At 45.8% G+C, this 12,648-nt stretch overlaps 1 protein-coding gene across 3 annotated transcripts in view; it reads right to left on the minus strand.

Annotated features, from left to right (window-relative positions):
* LOC119457450 (protein slit) overlaps positions 1 to 12,648 on the minus strand; it is a 287,783-nt gene that overhangs the window by 25,978 nt on the left and 249,157 nt on the right. For all 3 annotated transcript variants that reach the window (XM_037719017.2, XM_049665112.1, XM_049665113.1), the window contains 4 exons: positions 7,400 to 7,471; positions 7,201 to 7,272; positions 6,320 to 6,391; positions 3,323 to 3,486 (listed from right to left, as the gene is read on the minus strand). In XM_037719017.2, coding sequence (XP_037574945.1) covers positions 3,323 to 3,486; positions 6,320 to 6,391; positions 7,201 to 7,272; positions 7,400 to 7,471 — 380 coding nt within the window. The remainder of the gene's footprint in view (positions 1 to 3,322; positions 3,487 to 6,319; positions 6,392 to 7,200; positions 7,273 to 7,399; positions 7,472 to 12,648) is intronic.

Below are 12,648 nucleotides of genomic sequence, written 5' to 3' on the forward strand. Positions count from 1 at the left end.
CAACACAAGCACACCATCGTCGTCACGCCATTGCGACATTCCGTCATTGTGATTCCACTGTCGTCATTGCCGTCTTGTCATGCTGTCATCATCATTCTGTTGTCGTCATGCCGTCATCATTATATACAATCGTCGTCAATCCAATGTCGTCCTTCCGTCATCGTTATGCAGTCATCATGATGTTGTCATCTATCCATCATAGTCATGCAGTCATTGTCATTCCATTCTTGTGATACCATCATTGTCATGCCATCATGTTTATGGTATCATGGTCGATTCATCGTCGTAATTCTGTCAATATCATGCCATCGTTGCTGCTGTCACATTGTCTTGTCAAAAAGAACTTGTAAAACAACACAAGAACCAGTGCTTGGCTATTTTAGGCCCAAGCTGGCTCTCTGAGGACAAAAGCATACCAGAGCAAATATTTGACAGGATGAGGTGTGTATTTGCAGCAGAAAAAATTTGGGGACAACTGAGCACATTGTAATGGAATATGCCAAGATATTCACCCAGCCAGGGCCCCCCATAGGGAATATCCCCCTTCCAGAAGCACTCATATTTAAAGCTGATAGGAACGTTAACAGGTCAGTGGTCGAGATATGTAAGATACATTTAGAGTATTGGTAGAAAAAATGAAAAGCAGGGAAGAGATGGAGCTGGGCCGATCATTACAGGCATAGGAAACCTAAAATATACGATATAGAGATAAAGGTTTTAATGAAGAGTAAAAATATGAAGTAGAGATAGGCAAAACGCTAGACTGCAACAGATGTAATAAAACCTGATTAGCTCAAGCAGACTAGGTGACTATCACTGCCCTGGTTCAAAGGGGGAAAGCTATATAGATCATCATCATCATCAACAACAACAAAAAAAGTACCCTGCTGCCCGAGCAATGCGCTGTGCGTAGTGCTGAGTGTCGGTGATTATAAAATGAGACAGCTGTGAAAAAAGGTCACTGCCTCTTAGTGGGTTTGCCAGTCAGCCTCCAGAGTCTGTAAAGGAGTACGTTTATCTAGGTCAATTACTCACAGGTGACCCTGATCATTAGAAAGAAATTTACAGAAGAATAAAATTGAGTTGGAGTGCATACAGCAGGCATTGCCAAATGCTGACTGGGAGTTTACCACTGTCGCTGAAAAGAAAAGTGTACAATCATTGCATTCTACCGGTGCTAACATACGGGGCAGAAACTTGGAGGTTAACAAAAAAGGTCGAGAACAAGTTAAGGACTGCACAAAGAACGATGGAACGTAAAATGTTAGGACTAACGTTAAGATACAGGAAGAGAGCGGTGTGGATCAGAGAGCAAACAGGGATAATTGATATTCTAGTTGACATTAAGCGGAAAAAATGGAGCTGGGCAGGCCATGTAATGTGTAGGATGGATAACCGGTGGGCCATTAGAGTTAAATAGAATGGATACCAAGAGAAGGGAAGCGCAGTCGAGAATGGCAGAAAACTAGGTGGGATGATGAAGTTAGGAAATCTGTAGGCGCAAGTTGGAATCAGCTAGCGCAAGACAGGGGTAATTGGAGATCGCAGGGAGAGGCCTTCATCCTGCAGTGGACATAAATATAGGCTGGTGATGATGATGTATTATGAAGTGGTTGAACAGAGGATGCTTCGGGCTGGAGGCATTCCCTGTTCGACCACTTTCCTTCTTTATTCTCCTGTGAACCTATAGTCTTGTTTGATATACTACGGAGTGGTAATGGAGTAGTAATGTAGTTATGAGTAGAGGCATAAAAAAATAACATAATGACAACATGTACCAGGAAAGCACAGATCGAGCCAACATATCCATGTTAAGCACACATCTCAGTTAAGTGTAATTAACGTGTAACATGAGGGCTTCATCCCCCGATTTCTTTTTGTGCCCAAAATGAAACACTAGAACTTTTTTTCTTTCCTTTATTTTTGCTTTTTCCCTAGAGTCTAGACCTAGCATTTCTACTACAGTGTAGACCGCTTATAAGGTAAGTCGCCGGAGTCGTGAATATCTGCACTATAAGCGGTACCGCACTGTAACCAAAACAGCGATCTTCAAGTCCTGCACATATGCAAAACATGTAGACCAAGCAGCCGCGCGTATCCGAGAATCGAAGCGTGCGACTGGGAGTTTTGCATCCGTTTAAATTTACGAACGTTGAAAGGTTAATGTCCAAGTACCCACGATCTTCACATGAAGCAAAGTAATAATTAAAAAAAATGTCTCAGTTTCGCCCGAAAGGCGAAGCATCAATTGTGATAGAAAATTGGTAGAGAGCTATAAGGAGTAGGGATGATAGTTTTATCAGCTGCATAAACGTGACACATTCGCTTACTATCTGAATTAACGAGCATGGTGTCAAGGGCACAAGCAAACATGAATAGACTCGATGACCACAGACAACCACTGTCAAAACGCGGCCGCTGCAGCGAGAGAAGGTGCATGCGGTCTATCGCTCTATCGCTTCAACGGAAACTGAGTGGCGTAAGCACAGTGGATACAAAGGTCAGAGCCGTGTGGAGATGGCTTTCAAGATACGGTACGCGCGACGACACCAACAGCCGGCACAGGCGCGAACGCATTTGTTGGTAAAGTAGAAGCCCCCCCCCCCCCCCATCCCTCCCTCCTTGTGCGGCCTTCCCGCTTTGCTCCTTTTGTGTGGGAGATTGCGTCGCCAGTTCCCCTTGCGCCCGGTTGCAAGATACGCATTTGGTGCCGCAGCGAAGCGTGTGAAGGCGCGTGTCGCCCACGCGCTTTTCACTCGCACATACAGCACGCGGCGACGATTTCATCGCCCTTGGACTCATGCTCCACGTCTCATGCTCCTCCTCCACATCGCCCTCGTTGGTCTCCTCTCCCATCGGTGGGCACACCTCATTGAGAGGCGTGCTCGCTACCGCCCTTGTCGGCGAGATTTTCCCGTGGAAGCCGCATTATAACCGGTATTTCGTCTCGCGCGGCTGCACTGTAAGGGGTATGCGTATACATGGAGTACTATGGGAAAATTAACGGGAGTCTGAAAAGACCGTACTATATCCGGTCCTGCACTATAAGCGGTTACGTTATAAGTGGTCTATACTGTATATAGGCCACATATTCATGGTTGTTTGGCAATACTAAAAGGTTTATGGTGCATATGTTGAAAGAAAATTCACAATGCGTTGTAAACTGTTTAAAGTGTTAATACCCAAAAAATGGAGCTTGCCTGAAGTAGAAGAGCTTACTAAATATGTGACTATAGACAGCAACGATACAATGACCATCTTAGCTCAAGAAAGTAATGCAACTGATGGAAGTTGCGCAATGGGGAAGGCTGTGCATACTCACCGGCGCACACAAAGTGGTTCGAGGGCGCTGTGAGCACCAGCTTGTCCTTCATGGTTGCAGGCTCGGAGCAGCGTGCAATTCCTGGTTCAATGTAGTCCTTCTTGATCCAGTCAGAGAGCCAGCGAAGGCTGCAGTCGCAGTAGAGTGGGTTTGCACCAAGGGCTCTGCGTCATGCCAAACATCGTGCCAGTCAGGGATCTGGGGAAACAACAAACATCATCCACCAACACACAAGAAACATGCTGTCGGCAACCCTGTCATGCAACCTGTTGGAAACATGACATGTTGGAGTTGCTCCCTTTCATATGTTTTCACTAGGGCATGGGTTCTCAAAGTGGGTTCCGCGGAACCTACGGGTTCCGCAGGCCCCTGCTCGGGGTTCCGCGAACCACTGATAAATTTTCCCTGGTCCCGCTCTCGACAAGTGTCTAAAACGGCGAACATGAGGTGCGCTTGATCCAAAGAACCTCCATTACTCATGCCCGAGTTATGGTGCCCGAGTGTCAAAAAGCACATCACAGTGCGTAACAGCAACGCGCGAACTGCGCAATAAATACGCAAGCAGCTTGTAGCCACCCAACCTCTGAGAACGGGCAGCGCGCCTAAGCTTTCGCTCTTGAATCTCGGAGGCCGTAACTTACCACCATGCGCCTTTCTCCTATTTGTAGATAGGGTAGGTGCCGATAGCGTGCGCACTGACCTATACGTTGGAGAAAAAAAAAAAAAAAAACGCGGAGCACCGCAAATGCGCGCCGCAGAAGAGCAAGAACGGCGTAGCGTCCAACCGAAACGAAGCGGCGCAGTCCGCATCGCCGTGGTCCTCAGCTTGCACCGTGGTCCGCAGCGGCAATCGTACGCGGCAAGTGACTGACAGCAACGCCGAAGCGCTTCGTGCCTAATTGTGCCTTTAAAGCCTCTATTCTTGCGTTTATCGCCACGCGTAACACCGCGTTCGCGGCTAGTCGCGTGCCTCCGTAAGTGCGTAGTCGCTATCTCTGATCGCGTCGATAACCACCGCAGTTTCGTCCGCAGCGGTTGCGGCATATAGTTTCATTTTCACTCGATGCGCGCGTCAGCTGCGTGCCTTCACAACTGCGTAGTCGCCTCCCATGGCAGCGTCGATAGCGACCGCAGTTTCGTCCGCACTTCTTGCTGTGAAAGGTAGCTTCGTTTTGACTTGGTGCGTCTGTCAGCCGCCTGCCTTCTGAACCGCAAGGTCGCCGTCTATGATCGCGTCGATAGCGGCCGCGGTTTCGTCGACAGCGGTTGCGGCAAGCAGTAGTTTCGCTTTTACTCAGTGCAAAGCTGTTGAAGATAAAAAGCACCGGCTACATCGCGATGGATGGACAATTTGTTGGCGAGCAGCTGAGTGGCGAAAAAATAATCGGGATGTGCGCCCGTTGGTGCAAAGCGCGTCTCAGATGAAAATGCACGCCGCGAAGGATGTCGCGAGGCCTTCGCCGCTGCTAGCGCTAATCAGTCATGAGATGAAGAGAATTTCAGCTTCCGCACTGGTCTTGTGCTAAATAGAAACAAGATTTGATGATTCATTGAGTAAATAAAAGCGTGTTGACGTAGTGCAGCATTTGTTTGTTTTCTTGATGCCCTCGATAATTCGGTTAAATCGGGGGGGGTTCCTTGGCACTTTATGGAGCTTAGCAGGGTTCCCTGGGATGAACGTACCCGAGAACCCCTGCACTAGGGTCTCCAAAAGCCCATAGGAAAGGTAGACTTGTGTGACCTTGAAGAATCATTACCAAATTTCAGTAAAGTTGTAAACTCCTGCAGTAAAAGTTAACTTACAACTTTTGAATTCTGCCAGCAGTACACACCCTACTCCTACAAAGTTTCAACCTGATACAGTAGTTCTCTCGTGGTGGTTTTGCTGGGCACAAAATTTTCTGCCTAAGCCACTGTCCCATTTCTGGGGCGCATGGTGGTAGCCCCATTGTCGCTTGCATACTTTCCCAAATGCTGACATCATTTTCGGCGCTGAGGTCATTGCTGCGGTTCCTCTGATGCAGGAGAGGCATGTGATTCATTGCAACTGTTCACGTGGCATCAGTGAACTTGAAAGTCACCCTCTTGCAACTAATGCTCCGAAATCTGTTTCCAAACCTCGAAACAGACTTCAAATGCATGCTTTACCGCGTAGAGGTTGTGAACTCCATATGTGCCAAATTTCAGCTCAATCCCTACACATTCTCTTAGATTAAAAATGCCAAAATGATTCCACTACCTGAAAGGCCATTATTTTGATTCCAGCAGCAGATTTTTAGTTTCACCTCCCCTCCCCTCTACTGTAATGTCTCGACGGCTCTGAAATTTTGCCGGCATGTTCGTCAAAGCATGTATTTTATTTCTACAAATTTTCAATCAATATATGTCCCCATTGTTTCCTTACGGCAAGTGTTTTAGTCTCTGCGCAAGCCCCGAGGCCAATTCATTCATACAGACGATGATCTCTAGCAGCACTCTCATTTATCCTATGACGACTGAAATTTTGCCAATATGTTCAACAAAGTCCGCACTCTATTTGTGAGACTTCTCAATTTGGTACTCCAAGTAGTTCTCTTGTAGCTCTTTGAAAACTCGAAATAATCCTTTCATGTGTAAATTTGCCCACATATTTGCTCTACAGTAATTTTCAATCTTTAAAAAGAGTGCATTATATTTGAGAGTGCTTGCTGCAGTAATTGATGTATACGGTACATTTTTGTTTCACCATATTTTCCAGCTCATTTCTTCATGCTTGTAAAGTGTGAAGAATATGTATGACATTCGAGGGCGATGACATCACGAGGTCAATGAGTAATTTCTGCTTAGTTACAGCTTGGACCTAATGACACAAGTTGTACAACTCGAGCAATGAAACAGAGGATTAATATATGGACACAAGAACTAGTTTCCTTCCCACAGGCTGTTGCAAGTTGCCTACACGTCAATGCCACCTGGGCATCAGACCTTACAAGTCAACGGTTTCTTGCCAGCACTCACATGTGCGTGATAGACTGCAGGTCCCGAAAGGTGCCCTCTGGTATCATCGACACGTCGTTGCCATGTAGTGACCTGCACGGCCAGAAAAAAGCTCAGGACAGGAGAGAATGCACTGCGAAGGAGAACGGCGAGACACAGCCACTGTCCACAGAAAGTGACAGCGTATTCGTGAACAGTGCCGTCAATCAATGCCTGCTAACTAGTGGCTACCAGCACGACATGTTTTAATTACATGCAGCTACCTTAGCAGCTGGCCCGGTGATCTTGCTTTGGTTGAGCGCTGTTTGACAGTCTGGTGCACATCCTCACGAACAAGGGAGCATTATTCAGACCCTTCATCGCCTCTCTGGTCCTTACAATAACCCTGGGTGCACATTGGTCTATTAGATGCCATTCTGACGAACCACACTCCACTGAATTATCACTCTAGGGAAGGACAAGACTAAGTCAAGAAGCAGCAAGTCATGTGCATTACAACTATTTGTGGATAGGTATTGGTGGTGGCAGATGATGCAATTCTTTATCTTCGGGATGAGTATTTGAAAAGAAATTAACTGAATGAAAAATCAATTAGATGATCAATCTTGCCCCAGAATTTATTTCTTCATTTAATTATACTTCCGGGCACATAATTACTTCTTGGCAGTAATGAATGCATGTACATTTAGAAATCCTGAGATTATCACCAGTTTTGAGACATCTGTTCCCGATGTGCAAGACATTAGCATTCCAATTAGGTCCTCAAAACAAAAGCTTCTCTCGCATAGTGCCGCACAAAACTAAGTGGAACGAAAATATATTTTGTAGCAAACTTCAGGGACAGAAATAACCTTTTCTTTTTTTTACTGGAAAGCAATGACGCATAAAACAGCAGCACTTACAAAATTCGCAGGGACTTTAGGCCAGAGAAGCTGTCAACTTGGATGCACTGGAGTTTGTTGTAACTAAGGATGCTGGACAAAAATGACAAGAGAGTGTGAGGACACCTTCAATAAAATGTGGATGGTTAACAGCAAGGGAGAAATGAAGACATCATAACCATGAATAAGCTGAAGAAAGATATCTTGAGGAAGGACTTACAGTGTTGAAAGCTTGGATAGGTTGGAGAAGATGTTGTTTGGCAGAATCGATATCTGGTTGTTGCTGAGGTCTCTGAGAGAAAAAGTAGGACACATAGGATCAACATTCACTCGGCACATTATGCAGAGAGCTAGAGAACACGCCTTCAATGTAGGCGCATTTGAATTTACATTTATTATTATTATTTTGAGTAGGCCTATGTTTGCTATGTCATCATCATCATCAGCCTATTTTTATGTCCATTGCAGGAGAAAGGTCTTTCCCAGCAGTCATCAATTACCCCAATCTTGCGACAGTTGATTTCAAGTTGTGCCTGCAAATTTCCTTATTCCATCACACCATCTAATTCTTTGCCGTCCTCAACTGCGCTTCCTTTTCCCTGTAACCACTGGTTATCTGCCCTATGCATTACATGGCCTGCCCAGCTCTATTTTTACCTCTTAATGTCAACTCGAATATTGGCTACACTGTTAGCCTTCTAATACCCCACGCACTGTCTTCCCGTCTCATATGTTTGCTATGTATTTTTTGGCTAAGCAAAAAGAAGTAGCTGGACCACCTATGATGCCAACACCTCGTACACAAACATTAGCAGACAAAGCAAAAGTGGTAGAAATTAATGAATGCCATTATAATTCACTAAATAAATTATTGCTCATGCTCCTACTTGGTGCCTTTAAGCTTGTGCAAAAATCAATTTTTGGTTCGAAGCAAAGTTGAAGTGAATAGCAATTAATGTCGAATAATTTTGAAGCGAATATTTTGAATGGTTGTGGGCTTTGGACAAAACCTTGACATAAAAGCCAGATCTTGACAACTCAAATAAATGTTGGTCCTTTGCTTGCAAAAAAAGAGGAAACAGGTTCATCTCTGGCATCAGTTTACTTTTCAAAGTGCCATTATTCATATATTTTCATCCAAAAATGCAAGTTCAACGTTCCTTACAACTCAAGCTGCACAGAAAATTTTTTTACTGGCTCTTGCTCACTGCTGTGCTTCAGTCTACTTAAAATTCTGTGGTGGTTGAGGCCACGCGAGCGTTTTTCATTCACCCGTCGTGCATCGTCATAATGCTTTGAAGCGCAACCTTGAGGGTGACGACGGTAATTTATGCTGTATTATGCAAATTCAGCTTGATGCTTTTTATCTACATGCTAGCTTAACGGATTTCGTTCTGCAAATGCACAGACAACATTTTGTTTTTTTTAGTTTAACAGTAACATTCAGGTTAATGTGAATTTCGAATTTCGCCTGGAGGTGTGACCGTAAAATCACCTTTAGGGAAAATTTCTCCATCAGTACTGCTGAAGTGGTGGGGAACAGCAGCTGGCCGACGATATGGCGTGGAAGATTCGTGCCCCCGCGAATGCTGACTGTTTTTAATATGATGTGGCCATTGTATGGACCTGTTCGAGGCAGCGAGATAATCAAAATGGCGGCGGTGGTAGCTTTGATAACGTCGTTTCGAACCTGCGGTAATGGCAAAAAGTCTGGAAAATCGAACGGCGAATGGTTTTTGCATCCAAAATTTCAGACGTTCTTATAAATTGACTATGCGGCGGTGCCACAAATGCGTTCGAAAGATCAGGAATCCGGAAAATCGGTCGTTGACTGTATTCATTGGTTTCGAATACATTGAATACTGAAATTCGAGCCAAAGTGAATACGAATAGCATAATATTTGATCGAATATTCGAAAATATTGAATATTCACACAAGCCTAGCACCTTGATGAACTGAGATAGCACCGTTAGGCATTGATTTGCTAATGCCGCTCAAGCACAGCTCCAATTACACTTGTTTAGAGGACACCAATGGTGTGTTCCGGGTGCTCAAATGCAGCGCACACCAGCGTCCAATAAGACTCTCTGCAACATGAAGAGCGATAGCACGCATTCAGCATGAACGTGTCAGCCCAGGCACATTTTTTTATGTTCCCAGGGGCCGTATTCTGAAACGTTCCACTTCTGCGAAATTTCTTTTTTTGCTTTTTCGCTGATTGGCTGGTTGAGCAAAATTTAATGACGTCAGACTCAACCAGCCAATCAGCTCATCCAATTTTGCTAAAACAGCCAATCATCGCGCGCCTGAAAGCGAAAAAGAAATTTCGCCGAAGTGGAACGTTTCAGAATATGGCCCCAGTGTATTCCTGAGCACATCGCTCACACAAAGAGAGATGTAGTGGCCCTCTTTCCCTCGAGGAGCTCGCTTTGCACGGGTAGTCTGCTCGGGGCTGTGTAACCATGAGCGTCTCAACAAATGCTTCTCTTCCGCCCTCTGATCTTGTGTTCTCAATACACAACAGTCTTGGCGATGAGGATGAGATCTCAAGACGAGTGCTATCAAGATCTGAACTGTGGTGAAATTGGACTGATCCACCATGGATCCATCATGACAAGACCTCATAGCAACATCAGTGGATCACAACATCGTTATAACACCAATTGGAAGACTTGCCGAGTTCTGACTGAACAGTATCCAAGTCTACATCGAAAGATGCGGGGTCTGAGCAAGCGCTAACATCAATGAGCCAAAGAAGGTGCAAATGTTCTTGACAGTCCTAGGTAAGAAAGCCTACATGACCCTACGCAGCCTTCTGCTGCCTAAAAGTCCTGGCGACTGCAAGTATGCTGATATAAGTACTGTGTGAACATTATGCACCATGGAGGTCCATCGTCACGGAACGATACAGGTTCCACCACAGGGATCAAGACCAGAATGAAACAATTGGAGAATTCGTCATCGAGCTTAAGCTAGCGGAAACGCACCAGTTCAGCAATTTCCTTGAAGAAAGTCTTCGAGGTCAGCTAATGTCGAGCCCAAGGTGGTAGAATAGGAAAGGTGGCCAAATGAGTGCCGCAAGCGCATCACCGCACTTCTCGAGTTTCTACAGCAGTCGCCAGGTGGCGAAAGGGCTTTTATGGGCTCAAAGATGGTCATCGCAAGCTTTCGCTGTGCTATAAAATGTCGGTTATTATCACAATTTTTGTGGCTTTAAAACATTGTTTATGTTTTTAATAGCTTGTAAAGGCTGTCTGCCGGCCTTGCCCACAAAAATAAGTGTACCAGGCTCTATGGAGCTTAAGAATTTCTAATCGGTGCAGGTAATCTCGACAAGACTGACACAGAGCACCGATTGCAATTAAGGGACGCACGCATATTTTTCTGGAAGCGTTCTTATCGGCGAGTGTACAGCGTAAAATAATATTTGGTTTTCACTTAATTGTGGGTAGCAATGGGCTTCAGGTTTTCAGGTAGCATTGGGTTCAGGCGCCTGTTCCAGAAGCGTCAGATGGCGAGTGCAAACGTGCGCGCGCCTACGAAATACTGGAGACTGCAAACGATGGTAGTAGACGCTGTTCTGTCTAGGCAGAGCGGCGCCGCCGCGCCTTCGTGCTCGCGGCCGACCTTGGCCGGCGACTTTCAACAACAATGAACAGAAGCGGCGTGAAACACAGTAATTAAGTGAAGCCGCGGTGACTGTTGTAGACGTGGCGCAGTGGACTTCACTTGGGATGCACACTGCAGACAGATCGCGCATGTGAAGCTTCTACAAGGCATATCACGGTGTTGCAGAAAGCGTCGATGAACCTTGCTTTTTAAATCAGCCTGTCCTCCCAGTGATTTAATCTTTCAGTAACGTGCTCGGAAACTGACAATTTCTGGACCAGTTTTTCATTATTAATTATTGTAACAATAATATATATATATTGGTTAACACGCTAACAGTAGTTTTGCAAGACAGTAAATACTGTTTCTGCACATTCGTACATGCTAATGAAGCATTTGTTATTAATATTGTAATCCAGGGAAAACAAGGGGAATGCAGGAGATGGCGATTCAAGACGATGAGTAACACAAGAACACGGTGAGGCTCCTGCTCTTACCTTGTTCTCGTGTTACTCAATGTTGTAATGAGGAAGAAGAAACAGATGTACTATCGCGATGGAAAGAAACGTGAACAGCGGAGTGCGTGGCCGAAGCGTAACTGAAGGTATAGTGCGCGCCGTCCCGTCATCACCATTGACAGGCGGGCACATCCGGTTTGATCGGGCTGTGCGATGGTGTGCCCCCTATCCTGCAAAATTTTCGTTTCTGCTCTGCTTCTATTTGATTTGAAAACGAGAAAAGGTGATGGCACAGTAATGATGACAGCGCAAACTGTACTATCGCAATGAAAAGAAACAGCGAACCACGGAAAGCGTAGCTTTTGGCCCATTCAGTGCTAGTGCGAGGATATGGGTCCACCTCCCATATGCTTTGGCTGTCGCTGCTTTCAGTCGGCGCCACCGTAGCGCTACAATCTTGTTCCGGCTAAAGTCCCTGTTCCGGCTGGCACTATCGCACCATGTGTGTGTTCCGAGTGTCAGATATGACTGGCAGATGATACGCTTTCCTTGCCAATATTCCGTGCCAAACACTTCGAAACCACAACGAAACACAGAATAAACCAACACGAAGTGGGTAATAGAAGCGCACTTTGTAGCTAAAGCGTACTAGAATACGGAAGAGTGGGTCAAACGGTGGCACGGCGCATGCTTGCTAGTAAAGCCGAAAACATTGGTGGCACTACAATTGAACTATATAATCCCGCACCGACGCTTATGATAGCGGAAAATGTTCTCAAATCAGGCGGTCCAATCGACGCTGTAACAATGTCTGGGTCACCATATGTCACCGTAAACCCAGAGAGCCGCAATCAACCCTGGGGTGGTATAACGTAAAACTATTCCAATCTGCTTTTATTGTGATAGCAATTAAATGGACACTCCAGACGTATTTCTTCCATCGGCATTGCCGTGATGTTACGTATGAAGTCCATGGGCGATAACTTGGTCACCACGCCGTATGCTGTATATGTGAGTGAAAGCATGTGACGGTGAGTCGACGATGGCGGCTCAATATCGCGCGTGCAATGGAGGACAGCAGGGAGAAAGTGCGCCGTCTTCCGTCGCGCGCAAGGCACCGAGGGAGGGGCCCCGGCGGCTGCTGGGTATGGCGCGACCGTGCGAACCCTATCTTGAAAGCGATCTGCGATAGAGTGCTGATAGCTTCATGTGCGTCGTGTTTTCGTCGCTTAGTTCACGTTGAAACAATGCAGCACGAAGGCCAATTCGGTCGCTGCTATTGCTGCGCTTCCTTACCCCAGCGTTTCGACAGCGAGTTCCCGCAGTCATCGAGTGAGATATGGTCACGTTTGCTTGTTAATGTAGTTACCGAATTTTTACATGCTTATACTGCCGATAAAA

This window comes from Dermacentor silvarum, chromosome 1 (assembly GCF_013339745.2).
Source record: "Dermacentor silvarum isolate Dsil-2018 chromosome 1, BIME_Dsil_1.4, whole genome shotgun sequence".
NCBI lineage: Eukaryota > Metazoa > Arthropoda > Arachnida > Ixodida > Ixodidae > Dermacentor > Dermacentor silvarum.